The 27,006-nt window shown below is 47.3% G+C and overlaps 1 protein-coding gene across 8 annotated transcripts; it reads left to right on the top strand.

The window, feature by feature from the left end:
* Positions 1-449: 449 nt before the first annotated feature.
* On the top strand, positions 450-26,234 carry PTBP1 (polypyrimidine tract binding protein 1). 8 transcript variants are annotated; one of them, XM_061356097.1, is made up of 15 exons: positions 453-598; positions 4,261-4,291; positions 14,058-14,133; positions 15,024-15,193; positions 16,200-16,346; positions 17,546-17,716; positions 18,455-18,565; positions 18,883-19,057; positions 19,708-19,797; positions 21,094-21,236; positions 23,902-23,935; positions 24,458-24,550; positions 24,885-25,101; positions 25,349-25,426; positions 25,807-26,234. In XM_061356097.1, the coding sequence occupies exons 1-15, from the start codon at positions 591-593 to the stop codon at positions 25,937-25,939; spliced, it is 1,677 nt and encodes a 558-aa protein (XP_061212081.1). In that variant the 5' UTR covers positions 453-590; the 3' UTR covers positions 25,940-26,234. The 8 variants fall into 8 exon arrangements, with proteins under 8 accessions (XP_061212088.1, XP_061212081.1, XP_061212083.1 ...); XM_061356099.1 differs by having other exon boundaries at positions 19,744-19,797; XM_061356098.1 differs by having other exon boundaries at positions 454-598; positions 19,708-19,785.
* Positions 26,235-27,006: the final 772 nt, after the last annotated feature.

Consider the following 27,006-nt stretch of genomic DNA (forward strand, 5'->3'; position numbering starts at 1 on the left):
CCCTTTACCTTATATGTCAAGTGAAACTGTTAAGTGCTGTTGAGCACCAGACGGGCGGTGCTCAATCATTCACCTCACTCCTGTGAGGAGGCCGCGCTCCCTCACCCGAGATGGCAACCGCCGCGAGCGCGCCGCTTCCTGCCCGCGGCAAACATGGCGGCGGCGGCGCCGCTCCCCAGCCGCAACACAGCAGCTGCCCGTACTCAAGATGGCACCCAACGCGTTCTCCCCATGCCCTGCCCCCAATCAAGATGGCGGCTCCGTGTGGCGTCTCGGCCTCCTTCCCGCTCTCAAGATGGCTCCTCCCAGCCACTTACCGAATGGCGCCGCGCACCGGCGCTTAGCCCCGCCCCTCAGCCCGCCCGCAACCAATAGGCTTCGCGAATGGCGACAGCGCGCCAACCGTGGGAGGCGGGCGCTCCCCGCCCCTGCTATCAAGATGACACCGGCGGTAGCCAATGGGGCGCTGGCGCGGGTGAGGCGGGCCGGGCGCCGCCGCCATTTTGTGAGTCTATAACACGGAGCGGTTGGGCTCGTTCCTGCTATTCCGGCGCCTCCGCCCCGTTCCCGACGGGTCTCCTGCGTGTGCAATGGACGGGTGAGTCCCCGCCGCGCCGGGCCTCGGCCCGGCCCGCACCACGCCGGGGACGGCGAGCGGCGCTGCCGGAGCCCAGCCGGGGTGCGGAGGAGGGGGGGAAGGTGCGGGCCCCACGCCGGGGGCTGGGGCGCCCCCTGAGGCGAGGCGGGGGGGGGGGCGCCGAGGGTGCGGCCGGGCGGCAGCGGGGCGGGACGGGGAGAGCGCGGTGGCGGTGCCCAGCGGTGCGGGACGCGGCTCTCCCGGATCCCTTCGCCTGTGCTGGGAGCTCGAATGGTCCCGATCCCCGCCGCCTCGTGCGCTCCCTCCCCCCCAGCCTCCGGCTCAACCGCCGCCTCGTGTCCGCCTCTCGGCCGGGGTGGGGGGGCCCGGTTGGGTTTCGCTGCCTCGTCCCTACCGGGGTTGGGCGCGGGGAGCGGTTGCAGCCCGGTGTGGGTGTGAGGCTGCGGTGAAGCCGGGCCCGGCCCGGCGGCTGCCTCCGTGGCGGCCCCGCGGGGGGGGGGGATCCGGGAGCGGTCGCACCTGACGGGGGCCTCGGTCCTTTTGTCTGGGTTCGCTGTTAAGAGCGGCCCCGGGAGGAGCCTCCACCGCGGCTATACCTGGTAGCGCGGGACGAGCCCAGACCTGCGGTCCCGCTGCCCCCGCTCCTGAAGACCCAGCCTGTGCCTGTTGGGCTCTTGCCGCTCCAACAGAGCGCGGCTCTTCCACCCTTTCACCACCACCTCCCCGGGTGTCTCGCAAGTAAACTGATGGCAACTCCGTCCCAAACGAGGGCTCCATCTTCCTCTTGGTATCTTTAGTTTGAGTGAGCTGATTCTTGCGGTTAAAGTACTCCTGACTCCCCACCCCGAGTTAAGCGGTTTGTTTTCAGAGCCTTAAGCACAGGAAGCCCAAATGGGTGCCTCCTCGCTTTTTTTTTGCCTCTGAACACTGGGGTGGTGAGAATCAGGCGCAGTCACATGGCTGCGTTTTTTCCTTGTGTTGAAAAAGTGGCGTCTCCGTGGTTTTTCCATCTCAAAGCCCATAAAAGCCGTGTCTGTTGCAGATTTCACACTCCAGGCCTTGCCCTGCTGCTTTGCTCACCACGTTGGGCCTCAAAAATAAAGTTCCAGCGTGTCAGATCAGGCGTTCTAATGGCAAACCCGGTTGGTTACCAGCTGGCTTCAGCGTAGTTCTGAGGAAGGCTGGCTTACTGTGTGTGTTAAAGCAGTTGGTATTTGAATGGAGACGGTTTAGTATCATCTGAGCCTTAACCACCCCGTTATCTTGGATCGGGTTCCCCCGTGGAGGCTGTTGAACCTCTAAAAGCTGTTTCTGAAGGTGGTTTTAGGTCTTTGCCTCCCTCCCTGTCCCCTGGTTGCTTCCATCTCCTCCTCAAACTAATACTGTGCTTTTCAGTTGAGCCCGCCTGAGTAAACTGCTTTGGTCAAACACACAAGGAGTTAACAAGAGGAAAAACGCTGCTTTGGAAAATCACCTCGAGGTTTTCTTGGTGCTGCTGGATTTTTGTTTTCCCCTCGTTGTGTAGGAATTCAATGCAAAAATACCTCTTTTTGGATAGGGGATATTGCCAGTTCTTTTGGAACTGAAAAAGGCTTTAATCCGCTGCTTAAGGTTGATAGAGGAAAGAGAATGAAGCTTAAGAGGTAATAATTTATTGGGGTGGGGATTGGGGGTTGAATGGGAAGTATGTTGCACATTTCTGGAGTCAGACTTCTTCCATACTGTTGCTGCTTGTTCCATGTGGTCATTTGTTATCAAATGGACTTCCACGGTATTCCAGTATTCCAGGAATTGATAATACTTGGCAAATCAACCAGCTCTTCCTGCTGGAGAGTTGGAAACGCTGTCCCCTGTTAAGAGTACTTTTATGTAAAACATTTCCTGTGTGAGAGGCCCACAGGAGGAACAGGAAGTGAGAGAAACTGCTCGGGGGTAAGTTGGAGAGTTTGGGAAACTCGGGAGATTCCCTGTTGCTCTTCTGCTGTGCTGGAAATACTGCTGCTTTCATAAAGCTGTGAAACTCGCTGCGTTTTCACTCGAGAAACGTGTACTCGGAGTCATTCTCGTTGGTATAACATGATGCTTTAAAGTGCTCTCTGCAGATGGGTTTGATTAGCTCGTTCCCTCTGGCCTTCCCAGTGCACCAAACCCCATCTGTGCTCCATGGATCCCGGCGCTCTCCTCGCACGGAGCCGTCTTGAAGGAGTTGGCTTGGAGTGGAGGTGGGGGGGGGAAGGAAGAAAAGGGAAAAGAAACTATCGCGTGGCTTCGTGGCCACAGCTCCAGCTCCAAAGCGCTGGGTTATGATGACATGGCAGGTTGGGTTGGAGGAGGAAGTCCGAGGAGCTGAGCTGGCTTGAACTGGTGTGACGGCGTGTTTGTGGAGCTGGGGAGATGGGAGTGACTCAACACGGAGCAGTATTTAATGGCCTGAGAAGTTGGTGCAGGCGGGTAGGGCAGGAAGGACCAGGAAATGCGAGTTCTCTCTGCCTTAAATCCCTTTGTAGGCTTGTTCTGAAGTACTTCAGGCTTCACGTTGCTGGTTTAGGAAGGGCTGCCCTGCCTGCTGCTGCTCTGCCATGTTCCTTTAGAGTTGCTGCGGGTCTATTAACTGCTCCTGGATCCTGTACTCTGAAGTCACGGTCAGCTTTTGGGAAGGCAGGAGTTGAACCAGGCTGTTTCTGCAGTTAACAGTGCAGTTACTGCACTGAACCAGTCAGTGCTGCATATATGTCAGTTTAAAATGGTCATTTCTGCTCTGTTATCTGTTGCTGCTTTACGGTGGTTTGGAGTTTGTTAAAAACGTATATTCATGATCTTCAGTGCAAGGGTAAAACTGGAATCCTGGAGCGCTCTTGTAATGAGAAGTAACGTGTAGGTGCTGGAATACTCTGGGACGTTACCCAGATACTGCACAGCAAGCTATAGCCAAGGCATTCTGATGCCATTGGGAAAGAAGCTGCTCTAGGTCCATGTGTGTGCTTGCTGGTGTGAGGTGCCTGAGGTACAACTGTGCTGTTTATCATGTTAGTTAATCAGGAAGTCTCATTGTAGGAGGTTTAAGTGCTTATGGTAGAGTTGAATAACTGCTTGGGTTTGGGTTGGTTGTTTTTTTCCTTGAGATTTGTGTTAGGGAAAATACTGTTTGTTTTTCCAAGTAGAAAGGAATTGATAGAGGAATGTTGTGTACTGTACAGGCAAACCCCAGCCTGGGAGCTGCCCACATCTCTCCTGCACCCCTTTAGTCTCACTCCCGACGCAAGGATTTTGCTCCAGAGCCTCCTTGGAGGCTTCCCCTTTACAAACCAGGGATTAAGAACTGTAGAAGTGAATACTTTGAATGGAGTTGACTCTTGCTTGGTCAGAGGTGGTGTTGGAAGTGAGGTACCTGCGGGGTTTGCTCTTAGCCCCTGTGAGCCCTTGCACAAGGAGCAAGCCCCATGCTAGGGAGGGGAAGAGCTGTGGGTTTCTAGCACTGCTGGGTCTTGGGTCTCCACCATCACCATCTAATAATTTTCCTTTGTATAAACTGTCCTTGGCTCACTTGCAAAGACAACTGTGCACTTTTGACTTGCTTTTTTTTCTTACTGCTGTAAACTATGCTGGATATTTGTGGCAAACCTATCTAACTTTTTTAATCCTTTTCTTTCTTTTTTCTACAGCATTGTCCAAGATTTAACAGTTGGTACAAAGGTAGGCACTTCTCACTTTTTCTCTCTTTTTACACTGCTCAGCATCTGACCTTGTTTTAGCCTCACCAAATGTAGATCCTTCAGCTTTAAAGGGTTATTTCTGGTGCCATGTAAATTGGTTGCAACCAGAAGGTAATTTAGTTTCATGCACATTGAAACTTTTATTATGGCTCAGCATTTAGCTCTTGGCATTTGGACATTGATTATCAACTGTCAGAAAAGAACTTTATTGCATTTAGAAACAGCCCTTTCCCCTTCTAAATGTCAAGCCATGCTTGTTATTTGTGTGCTAGGCATTGCTTCTCAATGGAGAAATTGGGCCTTTTGAGAACTCGATTTCCTTTGTTTATGTGAATTCCTGTTTAGTTGTATGTCAAAAATCCTTCTTCCCCAACCTCCCCCCCCATAGTGTTTAGCTGTTGGTTTTTATCTCTTGTGAGTACAGTAAATATGACCTTCATCCTTCTAGTCTCAGGTTTTGAAAGTGCAGACTTAGCCCTGAAACTCAAAGTGCTGACAGGAGCCTCCTTATCTGCAGTGCTTAGTAACAGGCTGTTGTGTTCCAGGATAAAAGCTGGGGCCTGTGAAATGGTCAACTGGAATGTGCGGGATAGACTGGCACACACACTCCTGCATTAAAGGGGTTTCTTGTTCCTTCCTGACCATTGGAGCTAATGCTCTGGGATCAGGATTACAGTAAGTTCAGCCCTCGAGTTCCTTTTGTTAAATAGTGTGTGTGAATGTTGGCCTTTGGCTTCTTTAGTGGCCTGACTTGTGTGGTGTTAGCATCTCCATTATGAACTGAGCAGTGTGGTGACTTGGAATAGGCTGGTGAGGTGGCTGGAGTAGAGGTGAGCTCTGTTAGGTCTACATAAGTGAAGAAGGAGCATTAGAGAACTTGCTCCTAAACAGCAAATAGGTTTTTGTGCTGGAAGTGCAAAACTCTATGTCACTGCTGTTAAGCATAAGCATGGTTTGGTGCTTCAGGGTGTGAGGGGCATCAAATGCATGAAGGGGGCTTGGTTTAATAGCTACAGGGGGAGGTTATTCTCACTTCTCCTCATATGAGAATCTGAAATTGGAGTTAATTGTAGTGCCATGATAGTGTCTGGTTCTGCTGTGAGGAGCTCAGTTTGACATTGGAGGAGGAGGGAAGGCTTCAGCCTGGGCAATGAGGTTGGTTAATACTTAAGAGCTATTGTAAAAGGTGGAGTATGTCATCCCTTGACCTACAGAACAGTTTGATCTCCTAGTAAACTGATTAATCTAGGTAAGAGTCCACTCAGTTGGTTTTAACTGGGTAATTTGTAGCTTTAGGTTTCTGCAGCTTTAAGAAGTGGTTTTACACAACTCAACTTCACCAGGAAGCTTCTGAAGCTGTAATTGTCTTCTTGGTGAATCTTCAAGCTTCCGGATGTGGGATTGCGCAGCTCATCACTCCCATCTGTGGGGTGGTTGCAGTCCCTAGTGCATACAGTGTCTAAACTGAGGGCTGGGAGCAATTGCATCCAAGGGCTTCTGCTCCTCACACAGCCAGAGCTGTAACCATGACCATGGCAGTTGTAACGTGGGGATGGCCAGTAGTGGGACCAAAGCAGGCATCAAAACTGAGGGTTTTGTGCAGTCAGACAAGGTGAGTCTTGAGAAAGTTGAATCAAAATTTAGAGTGGCAGAAACAGAAGGAAAGTTGAATAATTGGGATAAAGGTAAGTTTTAAAACGATTTTTGACATTGCCATGTTACCTGATGATGTTGGAGTAAGTCACTGAATAAACCATGTAGCTCATGCGGCAGAACGCTCTTTAATGCTGGGGTGTAATGTGTTTTACGTGTCATAGATTTGCTCAGTTAAGTCAGAACCCTTTTTGTGCACAGCTATAGGAGCAAAGGAAAGGCTTCCCTTACAGCTTCCCCACGCTCCTGTGTCACTGGAGATCCCCTGCCTGCAGGGCTCCTGCACAGAGAGCTACAGGCATCTCTGCAAAAGCTGTGTCAGTCACTTCTTATAGTTAAATCTGTGGTAAGTGTAAAACTTCATTGGCTACAGCCTCTGAAATGTTGTTGTTGCTTTTGTGGTGCTTCTCCTTCAACCTGCCTCGCTTGGGTTTGCCAAGAAGTAGTTTGAAGGCACTGCAGAAGAAGGTTTCCATGATGCCGCAGAAGCATTTTGCCTTGTCTTTGCCAACATAACTACAGCGATGGAGCTCTGTCCATCCACCAGCATTTGCTTGCTCCCTGGGGCATCACTTCAAGGATTAACTGCTGCTTCACCTTCACAAGCAGATGTTCTTTAGAACTGTCTGAAAATGTAATGCTCCAGAGCTGTAGTTTTGTCATCTCTGGCTTCATAAAGGAATGTCCCAAAGTTTGAGACTTTTCAGGTAGGAAAAGCGCCTGTGATGCGGAGCAAACCCTACCTTAAGAAGTTCCTAGATGTTCTCAGGCTTGCTGCTCAGCACTGTACTGCCTGGTGCTCTGCTTCTGAACCAGGTTCCTGGGCTTCACGTTTAGCCTAGTCCACAGGCTCCTCCTCACTTTCAAGTGTGTGAATTAGTTTAGGAAGCTCATTACAATGCTGCTGTGGGGCTCTTAATGCACAGCCTTCTGGAATGTTCTACACGTTTGAAACACACGAGTTAGGACTTGTTTCTTCCCATACTGTCATTGCTGCCTGAAGAGGAAGTATGACCTTAAGATGGAGGCACTGTGTTTGAACTCCAGGGTACTATGTCTGACCGTGCAGTGGACTCTTCTCAGTAATTTGATCAAGATTCCTCTGGATCTCCTTTTCCTGTCTTTATTTTGCCTGCGTACAACTACCTCCTCAGGCTCTAACGGTCTCCAAACAGCACTGGTTACTAAAAAGAGTAGGAACTATGGTACATCATTATTAAGTTAAACTGTTTCAGTGATTGGAAAAGTCTCAGAGTAATCTTGTAGTTTCTTGGTGAAGTTGAACATTCTGGGTTTGTTTTTTTTTGAAAGCTGATGCTTCCAGAAACAAAGAGCACCCACTTTGGTGGCATTTGAGAAGTTAATTTTTAAAGCAGGGCTTGCTGGAGTGTGGTACGGGCTGGCTGCATAGAAGTCATTTGTGATCAAGCCAGGATCTTTGCCATGGGAACAGTAATTATGGCTTCAGGCAGCAGGCCAAGAATGTTGTGAGGAAATTCCAGTCCCCTCCTATGGCTTTGCTTCGAGGCTGCAACAAGCTGGCTCTTGTGGCTGCTCTAACAGGCGTGATCACACGTGTAAGCCACATGTTGGTAGCAGGGTGCATGGATGGTGGTGTCCTTTGGCAATGCCACGTCAGCCAGGTTTGATAAAGAGCTTCATGCGATCTGTGTTCCTGTTGTATAGGGTTTGATGCACCTGTAATGTACAGGTACCTGTCCTGTGATGGGTTCTGATGCATGGCTACATCTGTGTTACCAGGAGCTGAAGCTGCTGGGTGAGGTGAGATCACTGCCACAGGCTTAGCAGCTCTTTGAGCTGTGCAAAGCAGTTTCTCCATCACATGTAACCCAGGTTTTCATGTGGGAGCCACCTCAAGTTCCTTGCACTTGGAAAGGAAAGGAGCTGGACTCTTGTAGGTGAAAAGGAACCTGTGTGAGACTGTAGAAAACAATCAGTTGATGAAATGGTTGTAGAAAATATTTGGGTTTAACCTCAGGTCTCCTTTGCCCTCAATCTGTGATGATTCAAACAAATAGCAAAATACTGTACACACGTGAATTTATTCAACTTTAATCCCATAAACATGGGATAGTCTGGGCCCTGAGTCACTGCCACTCGTTTCAGGTAGTGCCAGTGCCACATTTGCTGCCACCTTACACCAGCAAGGAGAGTAAGCATGATTTCAGTTCCAATCCTATGTAATTCTGGTATGGCTTAATACGAGAACTCATTGAATACTCTGCTTAGTTCAGCACGTATGTGCTGGTAATCCCAGTGCAATGATGGCTCCATGATTGCCACAGCAGGTGCCATTATTACACAACGGCAATTTAGAGGAGATTGAATTAGTAGTTTCTTCTAAACCTGCATGTTCAGTTTGCTCTGCTCCAGATTTAGACACAAAATGTTCTTTCACAGGTTCCATTTTCTCAGCGTGACTCACCCAGTGGCATTGCTTTGTGATAGTGTTTGTCCTGTGCTTCACCAATGACCTGTCTGCTCAGCTGCAGGATGTAAAAGCTCAAGGTTGAGGAGCAGTTAAGTTACAGCTTGGGAACAGAACCTCATAAAGCCTGGGTGTGGATTGCCCTGCAAAGCCAGCGTGACTGCATTGCTGCAGCCCTTGGAGCTCAGGAATTTGGGGCTCTTTGAAATGGCCACACCTTTTGTTTGCTCAAAGGGCAGGTTTGTTTTACTGGGTGTCTCCATAGTAGCAAAGACTGAGAAAGAAAGTCAGGGAGGGGCTGCTGGGGTGAGTGGGTTGAGGAGCTGGTAATGCACCTTATTGCACAACCTCACTCTGGGCTGTGTGAGCAATTGCTTTCATGTAATGCCTGAGCTTCCAGTGTCTGCACTCACAGCCCCATCTGTGTACACTAGAAATGGTACCAGCTATTGGGGCAGTACACTTGGTGGGACACTTTTCCTGAGCACTGAATACTTTGCAGTGCTCTGACCGACTGACCTGGTTTCAAAGGTGTGTGTGTGTAGCCAAGTATGCTATTGGGAATCTCGGTGGGAATTCTGCCTTGCTGGCTCTTTGGGAAAGGTATCGGACTCAATCTTGTGCAGGCAAGAACAACTTCAGAGGCTGTAAGTGGTAGGTAACATTGCTTGGCCCCAGCTAAACAGTGTAGTTAAAAAAGGACTTACTGAAGGCCTACTGGACAGGCTGATGCCTCCACTGCAGATTGATGATTCCATGGATGGAATATACCAGCTACGGGGTTGGATTTAATCTGACAAATGCTGCAGGGGTTGCTCTATTTGAATTGGTACATAAAAATGAGCCACAAGCTATTTGATGAATGAAATTGTTATTTCCCCCTCCACCCCCCCAAAACTGTAGGTTCAGATCAGGTTGTGTAAGCTGTTTGGTAGCAAGAGTTCAAGTGACACTGAAAATGGACAGCAGCATCCTGCAGTGTCTCATTTGGTGCAGGGTCTTGAGGCTCCCTTGTGTTATCAGACATTTCCAGCTTTACTGGGACCAAAGGAGGATGCAGTTGGTGTGCTGTTTGTGACCCAAATGGGAATGTTCTTCATGCTGCTCTACCTTTACATGACTCAGGAGTGTTGGCAGCAAGAGGTGGGACAGGGGGTAACACAAGGGAGCCTTCCTGGAAGCCAATCTTGTGGGGAAGACAAGGAAAGCTGGCATCCTTTGAGTGGTTTAAGGTTAGTTTCCTTCCTAGCTCTTGAATCTCTCAGCAAGAAAAGCTGGAGTGTAACATGAGTGTGAATGATGATGTCACCAGCCTGGATTTCTCTTCTTAGTTCCTTTGCAAACCGACTGGAGCTGAGCACTGCAGCATGGAGCACATTCCTCTGGAGCTGAGCTCATACGAGCCCTCGGAGCATACCTCAGCAGCACTCTGTTCTTTCTGAGCTCAAAGACACGATGGTTTTTGCTTCTTTCATCAAAGCAAAGGGTCGGTGTGAGCTTCACCATGACCCCAGTGTCATTTGTGCAGAATGTTTTGGTGGCCTTTTACTGGTTCTAAAATCATCATACAAACTTAGGGCAAAATGAAGTGGAAGAAGGATGCTGGTGTGCTCTGCCATGAGACTTGACAGGGTTTTTGTCCAAACTTAAGCAAACCAAGGACTTCCAACAGTCCAGATTTTTATTGGTTTCTTCCTAGAGGGGGATTTTCAAGGTGCTTTGCTTCCTGGAAGTGCCTTTTAGGTGATGCCTGTACACCAGCTACATCTACCTTCTGCACCAGGAGGGATACTGCTGTTGCTCATCACTAGAGCAGCTCTGCAGTCAGGGCTGGGAGTGCTGCTGCTCTTTGCAGGCCTCCTCGTGAGCCAGGGGTTTCCTGCAGCACCTGGGTTTGGCTCTTGCTATCTTCCTTCCCATGATCAAGGATTACATGAGGCAGCTGTAGCATGTATAGGTGTGCTGGCAGAAGCTGTGACAATCTGTGGCTTCAATGGGACAGTTGAGAGTTGCTTTTTAAGCTGGGAAAGCTTGGTTAAAACTAAAGCAAAAAGATCAAAGTTCCTCAAAGTTAACTCAGAAAAACAGGAACTATTTGAAATCTACCTTGCCTTAAACTCAGAAAAGGGAACTAAATCGTTGATGGCAAAACTACCCGGAGCAGGGGTGTTGGGAGTAAATGAATGCAGCTTGAGCAGTAGAGCTTTCATAGCCAGGAGTGCAGACAAAGAAGGCTGCTGTCATAGAAACGCTCCCAGGCCAGGTTCTACCTGGTGATTCTGTGGTGGGAGCAGCCTGGGGAGGAGCTGCAGAGTGGGGGTTGTTTCTTATGACCAGGAAGGGATTTGTTTCTTCAAGTGAAGGCTGCCGTTGCTGTGAGCACACTGTTGCTGCTGCAACAGAATTGGCTCAACAAAGATCAACGGGAATCCATGCCTCTTGTGAGCAGGGATGGGGACTTGAGGATCTGAAGAGCTGTCTTGAGTTGTTGCTGCACGGTTGGGTCTCCCCATGGTAGTCACAACTGAAGGAGGTAGAGGGGTGGAGGTGTGGGTTGGTGCTGGCGAGCTGCCGAGCACCCACACAGCCGTTTACTTGCTGTTTGTGTGGTTTTAAACCTGAACAAAACAGTACCTCTGTTTTAAAGCTGAATAAAACAGTATCAGTCAGGACACCCAATGGATATGGTGGTGGTGGGAAAACTCTTCCAAACCTTTTCCAAGAACCAGGCTGGCTTTGGGTCCTCCCTAGATATTTCTTGGGGTTATCAGAGATAAGCTCCAAGAGCAGCAGAGGAGGAACAAACACTGCTGAAGAGTCCTTGATGCAGCATCCTGTGGCTGGAGGAGGTTTGGCAGCACCCTGTGCTCAGTGTTACTCCTCAGTGCGTGGTAAGGCTACCCTAGAAAAGCGATTGCTTCAAAGGAAGCCTGTGTGGAAGAGTTTGGTTATAACTACAGAGTTCTGCATGTACTGCCTGTGAACTTCCTTGTGTAGAGAAGAGTCCTTGGAATAATAGTAGTTTTCCAGTTGCTGTAGCCTTCCCTCTTCGCTTGCACGTACTTCCAGCTGGGAAGCTTACAAATTGCCTGCTGCTGCTTTTGATGTGGAACAATCGTCCCCCTCTGCCTCCTGGCTCTGGGTGTAGTAGGCAGTGGAGACTGTCTCCAAGATAAGAGGGGAGTGGATTGAAATGGCTCTTTCATTAAAGCAGCACGAACATGTGGAACCCAGCAGCCAGAAGCATTCTTTGTCCGTGTGCCCTGCAGGTAAAGATTGCAATATGGGAGAAAATGTTGTTATTGAACAAGTCATCAGGAAAGTGAAATTCAGGGAATTGAAATTTCTTTCCATAATAATACAAGTGTTTGTTTTTCCAGTTTATAGTTTCCTGGTGTTGCCTCTATGAGAGCTAAATATGTGGCTTGTTCTCCTGGTGTTGCCGGGGTGGATTGCAGGGGCTGCCCCTGCACAGATGCATTGTTTCCTACTGGGAGTGCTGGAGTTCTCTGTGCTCACAAATGTACAAGCTGCTATTCAGGAACCCTTTTTCTTACAGTTCAGGGCCCATTAAGGCCTCATGTGAGGGGTTTCATGAGGCCAGTAAACACTTGTCTGCATTGGGAGGGCTTTTGTCTGCTGCTGGCTGGTGCTTGTAAATAGCTGCCAGTTGTATCCCAGGCCCCAGGGTAAAGCCATGCCCAGTGTGGCTGCAGGAGCTCAAGGCACAGGAGTGTTTTTACAGTAAAGTGCTGGGCTTTTTTTCCTTTACCTGTGGATTTATGCATGAGCTTGAGTCATCAAAAGGCTGGGATCACAGGGAATAGCCTCCCAAAGTAGCTTGGGGAATCCAAGTGCTAATTAGAAGAGCTGTAAAAAGGCCTATTCCCAATTCCTGCACCATGTCAGGAGGGAATGACCTCCCTGGTGCCCACAGCCTAGGTGGAACCTGGCCAGTGCTGCAGGTGACCAGCAGCAGCGCACGAACCACGGGTTGGAACCTGGCCCTAATTCCTTGGATTCGAGAGATCAAAGTCCTTGAGCCTGTCGTTTGAAGAGCCAGCAGTGAGTAGTCTAACGAGAAACACAGGGTTTGAAAGCACAAATGCTGTGTCTGCTCTGCAGTGAGCTGGGGCTCTTGTGTGACCTACTTCTGCCTGTGTGCAGGGAAGGGAGCGGGGAGCTGCTGTTGTCACACAGATAGTGTTTCTGCAGGTGCTGCCACATCTAGGGCATGGTGGGTGATGGAGTGTCTGGTAGCCACAGGGTGAAGCAGGGCACGTTTCCATCAAGATGGGGGGGGGGCTAAACGAGGCAGGCATGAGCTCTGTTCTTTTTTCTGCTAGTGAAAGCCTTTGTGGCATTTCTCTGCAAGAGTAATGTAGAGAATTGTTGGAAAATGCTTCTTCGGGTTGCATCTGTATTACTGTTTTTGCTCACAGGTTACAGTGGGATTTGAGGTCATTTTGTGTAATGAAGCCATCCTGATTTGAAGCTGTGTTATGTATATAAGAATCCATTGTGCTAGGAAGTGATTTGTAATCTTAGTAGTGTTTTTCATAGCCCCTGCTTGGGTTAGACTAATGTGGGGTGGCTTGGAGGCAGTTGGGCTGAGTGACTTTTGTGTGAGCAGATGGAATTACACCTACAGCTCCTAAAAAACCTGGAGCAAACGTATTTCTAAAGCTCTGCAGTACCAGGAGCTGTTGTCTGATCCTAGTAGGAACAGTCTGGTTTAGAATTGCTTTGTCAGATGTTTTCTCCCTCCACAGGGCTGCAGGGAGCAAAGTCACAGAATCCAGATGTTGGGATATGCTGTGCTACTTATGGGGTTTGGTTTTGCCAGTAGCCACGTTGATGCTGATGTGGAGCAAAGCCTGAGGTGCAGGGTAGCAGAGGATGGGAGTCTGAAGGTTTAGTGCCTGTGGACCTACATGTGCTTTCTGAGACTTGATGGTGCTGCTGTTCTGGGCATTGTGGCTACAGGATACCAAACCAGGGACAGTCTGTTCTCTACTAGAATCCAAATTGTTAAATGTGGACCCATTTTTGCTGTGAAATCTGAAAAGTAGCTTTTTGCCAGTAATGTTACATTCCTGCTCTGCCCTTTCTTGGGGTAGGGAAGGGAAGAGATCACATCTGTTTCTTGTAGTTGCATCTTCTGCTGGTCACTGGAGATTAGAAGTAGTCCATAATGGCCAAGTCACGCACTAACAGTTTTGGCCAGCTTCTGGTAACTTCTCTTTTGCTTAAGATGTCCTTGCTCCTGGTAACCCTCCTGTGCCCTCAGTGGATGCCAGGGGGCCTGTTTGGTTTGCTCTTCCTCACGTGTGGGACTGTTCTGTGCATTCCCATCCTCCTGGTGTATGTCAGTGCATTTAGTGGCTTTGGACAGTTCAGTGATGCTTCAGCTCTGAAGATCCCTAATGCTTAGCAGAAAGATACTGGATAGTGCTACTCAATTACTAAATTGGATCTTACTTATATTTAATTTATGGAGGTGAGGTTCACTGCCCACTCTCAGTATGTTTTCACTTACACTACAGCTTCTCTACAGCTTAGGCTCAATTGTTCTGCTTTAGGAGGACGTGAATAGAACTCAGTAGAAATGCTCTCAGTTTACCTTTCATCTTTTCTTTTCCAGCGGGGAGCTGACGAGCTTTTCCCTACTTGTGTTACTAACGGACCCTTTATCATGAACGACAACAATTCTTCTGCAGGTAATGTTGCCTCTAAAAAAAGAACAGCAGTTTATAAGCGTTGCAGGTACTAGGAGGAGGTCTGGGGTTTAAAACCTCTTTAGTTTTGGTGTTTCCTAGGCCTTTGTAGAACAGTGCTGAATAGTAATAATAACCTGCCCTATACCTGGATGAGTTTTAGTGGACTGAAGAAAATTGGGGCAGACCAGTTGCTAAAATGGTTTTACAGAATTAAAACATGCAGGTTTTGCTCTAAACTTAAAGCACAGTTGAATTTTTCTAGGGTTTTTTTGGCTGTATGGAATAGTTTGCTGCCCTTTGGGAGCGTGACCCTATGGAGAGGTCAGGAATCCCACCCAAGACAGTATCTGTGGGTGCTCAGTCCAGAGTTGATTGTCCATGCCTTGAATTGCCTGTCTTGGAGCTACCTTCATGTCGTGCCTGTGGCCTCCCTGCCACACTGGGCCAGCTCTGGTGCTGTGCTGCAGCAGCCTTTGCCCTGTGGACAGTCCAGCTGACCCAAAAGGACAGTTTGGGTTGTATTTAAGAGTATCACTTGCTTTAAGATGTCCCTTTCGAACAGCTTCATTGCTAAGGATGCCAGACCAAGTGAAAAGGATCTGAACAGTGCTGTAGCATCAGAGGCTCAGCCCTACACAGAGGGGTGGGTCTGTGCTGTAAACAAGATGTGAAATGGCCACTGGAGGCTTGATTCTATTGCAGTGGCACTCAGCAACGTCACTTGCAACGTGTCAATTGGGGGGGGTCAGGGAGTGAAGTAAAACCATGTGTCTTTGGATTCTAGTGGAATTAGACTGTGGAATTTCTCTGTAAGAGAGCAATAACGGATGGGGAGCACAGACTGGATGTGAGAAGCTCTGAAGTTTTGGGTAACTCTTTTGTTTTTCCAGCTAATGGAAACGACATCAAAAAATTCAAAGGTGATAGAAGTGCTGGAGTCCCATCCCGAGTAATCCATGTCCGTAAGCTCCCCAGTGATGTCACGGAGGCAGAGGTCATCTCCTTGGGCTTACCTTTTGGCAAGGTCACCAATCTTCTCATGTTGAAAGGCAAAAATCAGGTATTGTCTCTGTAATTGCAGGCGGGGCTTGTGGCAAAGGCTTGATGAGTTTGTCATCTGTAAACCAGGCCCAAGTTGTTTAAACAACTGTCAACTATTAGGAGTCAATAACATCTGCATGCTATTACTTGACTTTTCTGTGATTATCCCATGAGCTGTAGAAAATACTATTTTCAGGCTGTGCAGGGAGCTAAGTCCATAATTGCATGTTGTCTCCTATAATCAGCGTTGTGCCTGGTTTCTGAATTGCAGAGCAGGTAAATTATTTGGACAGCAGTGACATGAGTTGGCCTCTTTCACTCAAGCTGCTTTGACAGTTGAGTAACCACCAGTGTAACTTTGCATATTAAGGACACCTTTACGGGTACAATGAATGAGGTGGGTAAAGCCAAACCACTCTTGGGTAATGCAGAAGGTGTGCGCTAATTTGGTAGCTAAAATTGTCCTGCAAATGAAGGAGTAAAAAGGCAAAGCCAGCTTTAATAATCTCTTAAAATACTCTGTCTTTAATATTAATTATGAAAATGTGCCTCTGATATATCACCTGCTGTGATTATATGTAAGTACTTAATGGAGTGACTTGCCACAATCCCTTAGGCTTTTCTGAAGTAGAAGACTATAAAGTCACAGAGCAGTGGGTGGGCTTGCTGCTGCTTAGAGAAGTATGGGGAGTTGTTTAAATGACAGGTGTTAAGAATCTGGATGACTGCTGGCTGCTTGTGTTCCTGCAGACACTTCTGTCACTTTCCTAAATATATGTAGCATGGAGATCTTAGGATGAGGCTGAAACATTACATTAAATCACTCTGGACAGCGAAGATGCTCACTTGATCTTAGTACAGTCAATTCTTAATCCTGCATACAGAAACCTGCATGGAAATGCAGTTGTGAAATCAAATCCAGTTGCCGTTCAACTGGAAACTCCTCCTAAAGGCAGCCATAGCGTGATGCTGTTGCCAAGTTCGTGCTGACTCTGATGTGTCTGTTGGGTTTCACTTCTGCACAGGCTTTCATAGAAATGAACACGGAGGAAGCGGCCAACACCATGGTGAACTACTACACCACTGTCACTCCAGTCCTCCGGAGCCAGCCCATCTACATTCAGTTCTCTAACCACAAGGAGCTGAAGACAGACAACTCTGCAAACCAAGCTGTTAGTTGTTGTTCTTTACGTTGTCGTACTGGTGGGAGGGAGAGACGCTTCTCAGGCACTGGTTTGAGTTGTGTTGCTGGGGCAGGCCTGGGAGGGCTTTAAGATTTGGTTTAACAATCAAAGAGCAAAGTCTCTTATAACAGCTTTTATCCAAAGTCTCAGCAGACTCTTAAATGAGCTGCTAAATCTTGCTTTATGTCAGGGAAGAAGACGCAAAGTGAATAGGAGATAGAAAGTGGCTTAGCATCCTTTAGGTAGAAACAATAACAGAGTACAGATCCGAAGACTTACTTAATGTCTTCAAGATTTATATGAAGTGAAGCTCTGACAGGGCAGAACTGGAGTGTGCAGCAGAGAGCAGCCTGTTGCTGGGAAGCACTGGTGTTGAGGCAGGCAGCACAGGAACACAGCAGTTCCTCAGGCTTTGTCTGGGCTGTCTGGAGTTTATGTGCAAGATCTGCTGTGCAAAGGGTTAGAAGTTCCCTGTTTTGACTCAGCTGCTTTTGGCAGCCTTTCAGGACAGGAACACTGGAAAGAAGTTCAAGTTACTTGTGGCTCCTTATCAGGGTGGCTACCCAGTACACCCAGTTTGCTTCCTCTCACTTTTCAGGCTGAGTTTCATCAGGAGCAGAGCATCTAAATGCTGTCCTGGTGAAGAGGCTACTTGTGGGTGCATCTAACAGCCAGCACCTGATGCAGGGCAGCAAAAGCATCAGTGTTGTGTGAGCAAGAGGGACTCTACAGGGAGTAAATTCCCAGCCAGTTCTTGCTTCTGGATCTCAGTACAGATGGGAATCAATCTTACTCAGTCCTGTCAGCTTCTGTAGCATTCTGGAGATGGAGCTTCACCCCAGAAGAACCTAGCTTTCCCTTTTCCTGAACAGTGGAACAATTCTGCTGCATCAGTAGATACTGAGCAAGGTTCTAGCCTTAGAAAGTACTTAAAATAGTACTTACACTACTGCTATTTTATTGAGTTAGTGTTTTCACATTGCTCTTACTGATGGGGATGGTCTGCACTGCCCATGTTTAAAATGTGCCAAAGTCAGTACATTCCCAGCCTTAGGAGCCATAAACTGCTCTCTGTGTTGTGCTCACTGATGAGGTCTACCAGTCTGCAGACAGGAAGCTGAAGGAAAGCTGCATGTGTCTGTTGTGCAAGCACAAGTGTGTGTCTAAAACAGTGTCTGCTTCTGCAGCGTGCTCAGGCAGCTCTGCAAGCAGTGAACTTGGCGCCGCCGGGGAGCCTGGCCCTGCCGGCTGCTGCCGCAGCCGTGGATGCAGGAATGGCCATGGCTGGCCAGAGCCCTGTCCTGAGGATCATTGTGGAGAATCTCTTCTATCCTGTCGCTCTGGATGTTCTGCATCAGGTAAAACCTGGCACCACACCTTCTTGAAGGTGGTCCTGGAAGGAGGGGTTGTGTTTGCCATGTCTGTGTTCTAACAGGATGTGGGTTTATCTCTGATAAAAGCTCTGAACGCAGCTGCCAAAAGTCTCCTGGAGACCCCAGCACCTACATGAGATTGCTCTGGTTTTGCTTCTGGTCTGGCCAGACTTTAATGTCCCGAGATTTGATTGCTGGTCCATTTTCCTTGGATTAGAGTCTGCTACAGTGCAAGGGACAAACAGTTCTGTTTTCAGGATGGCTCTTCAGGTTCTGCTTGGGGGTTAGCAGAAGTAGCTGCCTCATGCCTGTCTGCAAGGGTAGGGGGAAACCGGTGCTGTGCCTGGAGGTCGTTGGGCAGGAGCTTATTTGGCAAGTTCCTGTTGCAGTTGCTGAACTTCATCTCTGTGTTAAAATGCAAGCTTGACTGTGTTGAAGCAGCTCTGAGGATGCTTGGAAAAGCTTCAGTTTGGGAAGGTGTATATGAGCCTTCCTGTGTAATAGTTCCTAACAAACACTTTAAGGAGACAGCTGGGTCCCCCTGGTGTTTTTTCTAGTCTGATGCCATGATACAAGTATAGTTTAAAGCCTTACATTTTGAAGTTGGAAAGCTGACAAGGAGAAGGAGCAACTTTTTGTTGTTTGTGCCTCTGCTGATGGAGATCAATAGGAGATGAGCGCGCTGGAAAGGAGCTAACAAGAGATGCAAATATTCTCTTACAGATTTTCTCCAAGTTTGGTACAGTCTTGAAAATCATCACATTCACAAAGAACCACCAGTTCCAGGCCCTGTTGCAATATGCTGACCCAGTGAGCGCTCAGCATGCCAAACTGGTGAGTAGTGTGCTTGCAGTGCCAGTACCTGAACTATTTTCACTTTTAGGTTTGCTTTTATTAGTTTAGGATCAATATTAGGAGTGTTTTGGGGTGCTGGGGCAGGGGGGATCACAAGGTTTATGTGAGCATTCCCCATGAGCAGGAGTGGTGCAGCTAATGGGTGAAGCCTGAAGTTGGAGGGGGGTGAAGTGGTGCTTTCTCCACACAGAGTGGGGGATACCTGTAGAAGTCCCATCAGAGCCCTGGTACCTGGGATGTTGTAACACCTTCTGTGTAAATGCATGTTGGGTAAGGAAAGGTTTGTTTCCTTGCAGTCTTTAGATGGACAGAACATCTACAATGCCTGCTGCACGCTGCGCATAGATTTCTCAAAGCTCACAAGTCTCAATGTAAAATACAATAATGATAAGAGCAGAGATTACACACGACCGGACCTACCTTCTGGGGACAGCCAGCCCCCTCTTGATCAGACCATGGCAGCTGCTTTTGGTAAGAACTCTTGCAGTGGGCACAGAACCGATGCATGTGGCAGCTGGGGAAGGGGAAGGGATGTAACCTGGGTGTATTATGGTCTTAGGGTAAGGAGTCCCTGCCCATGGCAGGGGTTGGAACTGGGTGATCTTAAGGTCCTTTCCAATCCAAACCATTCTGTGATTCTTTTGAGTCATACAGAATTGTAGAATATGACTTAAGGAGGAAAACTTGGAAACCACTGAATCAGAGTAGTGCAAAGTACTTGTAGGCCCTTGTGGCTTGCTGCTGCTTTGGAAGCTGTTCTCCATTCGGGTGAGGACTGGTTGAGGCTTTGCAGCTATCTGGGCTTCTGGTGCCATCTGCTGCTTTGCCAACAGTATGAACTTGGGGTGGTGTCACCTGCACTTGGAAAACTGGGGTGGGTAGGCACTTACAGGAGCTATTGGCTTGTAGCCTGGTTAACAGCAAAGGGAGAGGAAGGAGGAATCATTCTTGTAGTGTCTTGAAGCTCAGTGTTCCATTAGAGGCATTTTTGAATTCCTGCTTGGTTTAGAGTGTAGCTTTCAACTAAATGCATAAGTTGAAGGCTAGATCAAGACATTCCAGCTAAGTCTAAAGGCTTTCTTGCTATTGGGTGTTTTGTATAATGTGTATATCTTTCCCAGGTGCCCCAGGAATAATCTCTCCTTCTCCATATGCAGGAACTGGCTTTCCTCCTGCCTTTGCAATTCCTCAGGCTGCAGGTACTGTATTTCGTAAGTTGAAATTTTATATAGATTCTCTGTTGCTGAATCATCTTGATGATTTAAAGCTAAGTAGCCGTATTTTGGGGGGTTAGGGATGTCAGTTCTAAACGCTGGCACTTGGGCATAGAGGGAAATGGTGTTTCAGTAAGTAACCTCAACTAAGAATGCAGATGCAGTACCTCTGGCTAGGGAGTATCCTAGGGCAAAGAGGGAAATGGGGAGCGGGATGGGGGAGTCAGTAAAGGCAGTAGTTAAAACAACTGGGGGAGATGGAGAGGAGGATGAAGTGTTTTGAGTTTACTCCTCCTATTACAGAGGCTTGAGCTCACTTTGACAGCCATAGATGTGGTCAAAAGCAAGGAATCCTTGTCCATTTTTCCCTAAATAATTGGAGTAAAGCCGTTGTTTAAACATGACCCATATGACCCGCACTGTTGGAGCTGCACTGGCAGTTTGCAGCTCATCCTGCAGGTAACAGATTACTACTACTTGCAGAAGTAGCCAAGTGCCTGAGGTTCAAGGCTTGGGGTTTAGGTGCTGACCCCACTCACTGCATTGCCAGACTAAACAAGGTCTGCTTTGGTTTTCATCGCAGACCAAACTCTGTTGACTTCCTTGGAAATAGATGGAATTTCCTTGCTTAGGACAAAGCAGCACAGATCGAAGGGTGGAACTGTTTAATGTTTTATTAATACCCTGTTGGGGGGTTATCCTGTGCCATGGGGAGGAGGGTTTATATTGATTGCCAGTGGTGTTTCTTGAGCTCCAAAGCTCTGCCCTTTGGAGGGCTAATGCAGGGAGGTGCCAGCAGTTACTGTGAGCAGCCTAGAAATGCCTGTGAATAAAACTAATGCTTCTCCATTCCTGAAGAGATGAGCTGGTGGTAGCCTACCACCAGCTAACACCTACTGTTAGATGCATGGTTAAAGAACAAAGTGTGTTGGCATGCACTGGTTGGAAAGACCCTTCCAAATGCACTGTGTGCGATAACTTTCCTGCACCAGCAGAGCTGAGGCTTTGTGCTGATTCCGCTTCTTGTGAGACATGCAGCACATTGTAGTCTACCAGACAGTGCTGAGGCACCCGTTAAGCACCAGGCACTGCAAGAGCAAATCCCATTACAAACCATGCCATTTCCTGCAGCACCAGAATTGGAGGCTCCTCTTGCTCTTAGCATACACGGTCACCGTGGTTCGAATTATGACTTGCATGTTCCAGAAGGTGCTGTTCTCCCTTCTGGTGCAGCAAATACACTAGAGTACGTGCTGTTAATTTCTTTACTGGTTAATATTCTTTAATTTCCAGGCCTGACAGTTCCAAGTGTTCATGGAGCACTAGCTCCTTTGGCTATCCCAGCAGCTGCAGCGGCTGCAGCAGGACGGATTGCCATTCCCGGCCTCACTGGGGCAGGGAACTGTGTGCTGCTGGTTAGCAGTCTGAATCCTGAGGTTAGTGGAGTCCTAACTTTACTCTTCTTTTTTTCCTCCTTCTATTACCTCTGCTTTCACTTTCTGAACACAGATTGTGCTGAAAGTCATTGAAAGTGAAATGCTGCCATAACCTAAAGGAAATGGCAAAACTAGAAAAGCAGCTGCTGTGCTCTGCCAGCTCTCAAACTCAAAGCAGATCAGTACTCTAGTTGCTGAAGGGAAATGAGAAAGTCCATCTCAAATTAAAACCTTGCTCTTCTTTGGTTCAAAGCCAAGGATGCTGCCTGCCTGCTCTCATTCCATAAAGACTACAATGCCTGTCCCTTCCTCCCTCTTTTATTTGGAGTCTCCCTGCCATTCCCATGGAGTAGTGTCATTTGGGTCACAGAATAGTCATGTCCATGCTTTTCTGTTCCTTGGCATGTTCTAGTATTTAATACATTAATTCAGAACTACAGAGAGACTTTGTTCTGACCTTTGCTCTTTCTGTGTAGTGTCTGGATGCCTGCCAGCTTGACCTTGTACCTGTGCAGTATTTCCTCTGCCATGTGCTTGCACATTTTCCCTTTCCAAGATTCCTGGAAGTTTTTCCTTAGCTAAACCCCTTAACAGCTCACAGTTTACATTTTCAATTCTACCTAACCTAGTGAGTTGAAATATTTGGATTTCTTTAAAAATACAGCAAATAATATTTGAACAAAAAAATCTTTCACGAAAGACAGCAGCACAAGAGAATCTGATGTGGGTATCTTGGACTTTTCAGTCAGCTTTTGGCTCTTTGTTGGATTGAAAGTGTAGAATCTTCTAGTGTGTGCAGTAGAGTCTCTGCTGCAAACCCCTTTAACTGGTGGGACTGTGCACACAAGTTAATGCTACTTGGCAAAGCTCTCAAACTTACCGGTGATGTCAGAGTAACCACAAAACCTCTTTTGCATCAAAGGGAAAGCCTGGATGTGATGAATGATCAAAGTGTTTTAACTCGTGATGAGATGAACCAATTGACTCAATATTTTCAGACTGCTCTTTTTATCTGTCATTACTGTTTTCTCCAGGGCATGAAATAATGGCAGGGACTGGGATACAGCTTTGGTTTGGATGAGTTGCTCTTCTACCTAGGAACTCCTCTGCCATCCCAGGAGGTGTCACTGCTGCCTCGCTCCCGTGACTTGCTGGTCAAACAGAAGTCCCAAACGTTAAGAGCTGGTGACATTAATCTCAACCAGCGCTGTCAGGAGTGTGGTTCTTGGGAGGATTTGGTAGCCTGGGTGGCAGTGGCAGGCCCAAGGGCTGTGCTGGACCTGTTAAACTTGCACGAGTTCTCAGCTCTGAGCAGTGTCTGAACGGTGCACACAGTTCTTGCTGAAGTAGGAGAGAGCAGTTATTTCATGCCTTGTGGTTTTTGGTGAGCTCTTCACTATCCATCCAGCTTATCTTTGGGCTAGAGAGACTTTGATACTTGTACTGAAGCTGTGAACTAACAGACATGAAACTTTTTTTCCATTGCCTGTATAATCAGTGTTGTAGAAACTTACCTGTGCCACAACTGGTTAGTTAAGAGACAGTATTTCTCTGGAGTGACTGCTCTGCCATAACAAAGGTGGGTTTTCCCTGATTTGGAACTGTGGAAACTGAAGTTAACTCCCTTTTTCCTTTCCACGATGAGTGGAAGAAGTTGTGTGCCTCCGCTTGCACTGGCTTGACTTGGAATACAAAGTGCTAGGAGCAGAGATGTTTGTCCTGCCCTTTCCAGCTGCCTGCATAGCAGCAGTTTGGGGTTTCTACATGGTGAGCTCAAGCCTTGGAGGCCTGTTGCAAACCAAGTACCGAGTTCTTATGGAGCAAAAGCTTTTAGCAGACCTTTGAGGGGTTTTGTAGTGGTACAGCTGCTCACCCAGAGGCATCTCTTGCCGTAAAGGCAGTGAATTGGACTGCACAGCGTGGAGCACTTCTGCAGTCACTGGTCCTAAAGCAGCAAATGCAGCCGGGTTTGACCTGAGCTGTGAAGTCATTTCCCCTAAGAAATTCTTCCAGTTGGAGCAGCTACTTTTAAATCCAGTTTTAGGGAATCCCGTTGCAGTGGAATTGACTATTGAAGCCTGTGGAAGTCACTCAGTTGTGATACTGTCTCTTACCTCTTTGTATATCTTAAGTAAAAATGCCTTTTCTTTATCGTTGTGTTCCACTAGGTAAAACCTATTAACTGTTTCTGTAAACGAGTTATTGTATGTAGAATTCTATAAATCTGACTGATGGAACACTACATATTTCCTTATGTATTTACTGACCTGTGTTTTTTGCTACTTTTTTTCTTTTCTCCCCATCCCTGAATTTTTTTTCTTCCCCTGATCCGGAATTTCTTTGCCAACTGACTGCACGGTACTTCTGCTTCCTGTTGTTGCTTGAAACAAAACAATAAAAAACATTCCCCTTCCAAACAAAAAACCCAACAAAACACCCAACAAACACAAACCAAACCAAAAACCATAAACCCTGCTCTTCGGAAACCAACCTGCCCTTCAATATTAACCATCTTGAAAACTTCATCATCCATCAACCAATTTCGCCATTTCCTGCGGGGACTCTGCCCTTCCTCGTTGTGGACGATTTGTGCAACCTCGCTCTCCCCTTCGATTCCTTACCTCTTCCCTGTCCCTCCGCTGCCTTGCTCTGCTGTTCTCTAAAGAGAGTTACACCCCAATGCCTCTTTATTCTTTTCGGTATGTTATTATTCACACTTTTTATTACCTTGGTTTTTTATTTTTTCATTTAGTTGAGATTTACTTTTTTTTTTTTTTGTTTTCAGAAATGTACAGTTTGTAGTTTGCTTTATTTTTGGGTTTGAATGCATAATTTTTATTTGTTTTTTTATTTATTTTATATTGGTTTACTTAAGTTTGCTATTTAATTTAGTTTGCCTTTTGGTTTATGTTCAGTTATGCATGGGTTATTGCTTTGCATGCCTTTTAGAAGAGTTTTAAATGGTGATAGCATGCTAAATTGTCCAGTCTTCTGGCAGTAAGAGTTTTGCTTTTTTGCTGAAACCCAGTGTCTTTTCTTTAATGTATTGTTCCATTATTATTCTGCTATATAAGAATTTTCCTTAACTAGAGCAGAATAAGTAACCATGGTTGTGAATGAATGTTTTTGCTGTTGGATTGATTAGCTAATATTAAGTTAAAAAGACTTCATGGGTTTTTTTCCCTACCTAAAGATTCTTCTTCTTTCCTCACTTATTGAAGGAGTCTATGGTGATGTGCAGAGGGTGAAGATTTTATTTAAGAAGAAAGAGAATGCCCTCGTTCAGATGACTGATGGAAACCAGGCCCAGCTTGGTAAGCAAGCTTGAGCAGTATCAGACTGTTGGCAGTAAGAGGCCTAATGGGGAATTAAAGCTTTAATATCAGTCCCTTTCTCTTCCTCCAAACCTGAACCTGAATGTGTCCGTGTGCTTGCTTGCATACATAGTGCAGGCTCTGGAGAGAGGTGTGCTTGATTTGGGGGAGCAAACCCAGAGGGAAAATGGACCAGACAATGCAGGAAAGCAGAGTACCAGTGTTTGTCCTGCAGCTCCTCGAGGATGTAGTGTCTGCATGGGGAAGAACCAGAATGAAATGGGTGTAGCTGAGTGAAACCTGTTGCAGTCAGCGCTGTCTTTAACCATTGCAGCCATGAGCCATTTAAATGGGCAGAAGCTCCACGGGAAGCCCATCCGTATCACCCTGTCCAAGCACCAGACAGTCCAGCTCCCCCGTGAGGGGCAGGAAACCCACGGCCTGACAAAGGACTTTGGGAATTCTCCTCTACATCGTTTCAAGAAACCAGGCTCCAAAAATTTCCAGAACATCTTTCCTCCTTCTGCCACTCTTCATCTGTCCAACATTCCGTAAGTATCCTGGAGAGTTCCTCTGTAGCTGGGTATAAAACGGGCTGCAAATGTAGTGGCAGAGTGAATACAGCAGCTTTATGGGGCAAGCAGGGGGAGAGCTTGCCCCTGTTCCCGTTGTTCTCTCAGCCTTGCCAGTTCAAGAAGCTGCTGGTAGAGAATTTAGGAAAGGCTCTGATGAGACTTTGTTTCTAGAGGTGAATTTAGCCTGTCAGCATACATTTGATTGGAAAACCTTCTGTTTCAGACCTTCAGTAACTGAAGAAGACCTTAAGATGTTGTTTTCAAGCAACAGTGGGGTGGTCAAAGGATTCAAATTCTTCCAGTAAGTGTTTTGTCTTGCATCCTGTCCTTACCCTGGGCTTTTCAGTATGAAAAGGGTTAGAAATACTTTGTTCTGAGGGATTTCCAACTCAGGCTCAGGTGAGTGGAACTGTCACTGATGCAGTATTTGGTTCTCTGCAGTAAAGAATTCAGGAGAACCCTGGATTAAGTGCATGCTATGGCTTGAAAACCAAAGCAGCTCTTTGGATACACATATTTTTGATGGAGAGAGGCGCTTCCATGTAAAAAGAAAGGATACTGCAGTTCCCTGGGCAGTTAATTTCCTGCTGGCCTTGAGTGTTAGATCAGAAAACACTGTGTCATGTTGGGGAAGCTCAGCAGAAGGTGGTGCTGATCCTGATTAACCTTCTGTCTTGTCAGGAAGGACCGTAAGATGGCTCTGATCCAGATGGGCTCTGTGGAAGAGGCCATCCAGTCCCTCATTGACCTCCATAACCATGACCTGGGTGAGAACCATCACCTGCGTGTGTCCTTCTCGAAGTCCACCATCTAAAAGCTTTGGAAGGCATAAGACAAAAAGGACTTGACTTAAAACCTCTTGGGTTCAGCCTTAGGCCTTCTTCAAAGGCTGAACACGAGGGTTTCAACTTCCATCATTCCATGAAAAAAAAAAAAAAGCCACTTTAAAAATGCAGCTGAAGTGACCTTAAAAGACCAGAGATTTTTATTTTTTTAGAGAGAAATCGGTTTACCGGTTTTAAAAACAAAACCCAATGAAATCTTAATTCCTCTTGCGGTGATGGGTAACAATCCTGACTGTTCCAATAAAAATCACAAGTTCAAGTTTACACTTTGGAACCTGCTCTGGGAAGTTTCCCCCTCTCCCTTGCTGTTCCTTCTCCTCTCCCTCCTCCAAAAAGCAGATCCTACCATGTTGATCAGGTTTCACGTTGATGCCTTGTCTATTTTCTTTACCCATCCATGCCTTGAAAGACCTAAAACCACTGTGTGAATTCACTTGAGCGCCTTTTGAGTCAGGAGTTTGCAAACCCGTGGTGTCCAGGAGCTCCCAACTCAGCCAGCACTGGGAGAAGTTGGCGTTGATCCTACCTTAACTGTGCATCTGCTGTCCTGTGCCTTAAAAACCTGTTCCTTCCTTTGGGGAAAACATCAGAACTGCAGGGAGTGGATTTGGGAGAGTTGAGGGCAGTGAGTGAGCTCTGGTTTAACGGGATCAGCTTGAGGTGGTGGAGAGGTGAAGGTGGCAAAGTGGATAAAGAAAATATTGGGCTTTGACCCTTCAGGCAGTTGTGAAATGTCTCCGTGTGCACAGTATCAATGTGTCTCGTGCCACTTCCCACTCTGCTCCTGGTTTATCACCACCTGCAAGCTGCCGAGTAGGGAGCTCTTGGGAGTTCCTTTGCCCATCCATCACATTGGGACCGAGCAGAAGGGGCCAGGGTGGGGAAATGTTCCCAAACCCGACTGACATTCCATTGCTGATAGCGCTGGAGGCTCCCCCTGTGCAGGAGCCTCCCATCAAAGAGACAAAATTAACCACTGCTGGACACTTGTGAAGACGAATCATTACGAATCCGTCAGAAATCGTGTGTGTAAATA

This window comes from Neopsephotus bourkii, unplaced genomic scaffold (assembly GCF_033783945.1).
Source record: "Neopsephotus bourkii isolate Nb327-2 ecotype Australia unplaced genomic scaffold, CSIRO-AGI_Nbou_v1 NB_838, whole genome shotgun sequence".
Lineage (NCBI taxonomy): Eukaryota > Metazoa > Chordata > Aves > Psittaciformes > Psittacidae > Neopsephotus > Neopsephotus bourkii.

Excerpts from the sequence above, each read along its gene's own strand:
- PTBP1 (XM_061356097.1), top strand. Across the intron at positions 23,936-24,457 it reads ATGCCTCTTTATTCTTTTCG|GAGTCTATGGTGATGTGCAG; the intron begins GTATGTTATTAT and ends CACTTATTGAAG. Across the intron at positions 24,551-24,884 it reads TGGAAACCAGGCCCAGCTTG|CCATGAGCCATTTAAATGGG; the intron begins GTAAGCAAGCTT and ends TAACCATTGCAG.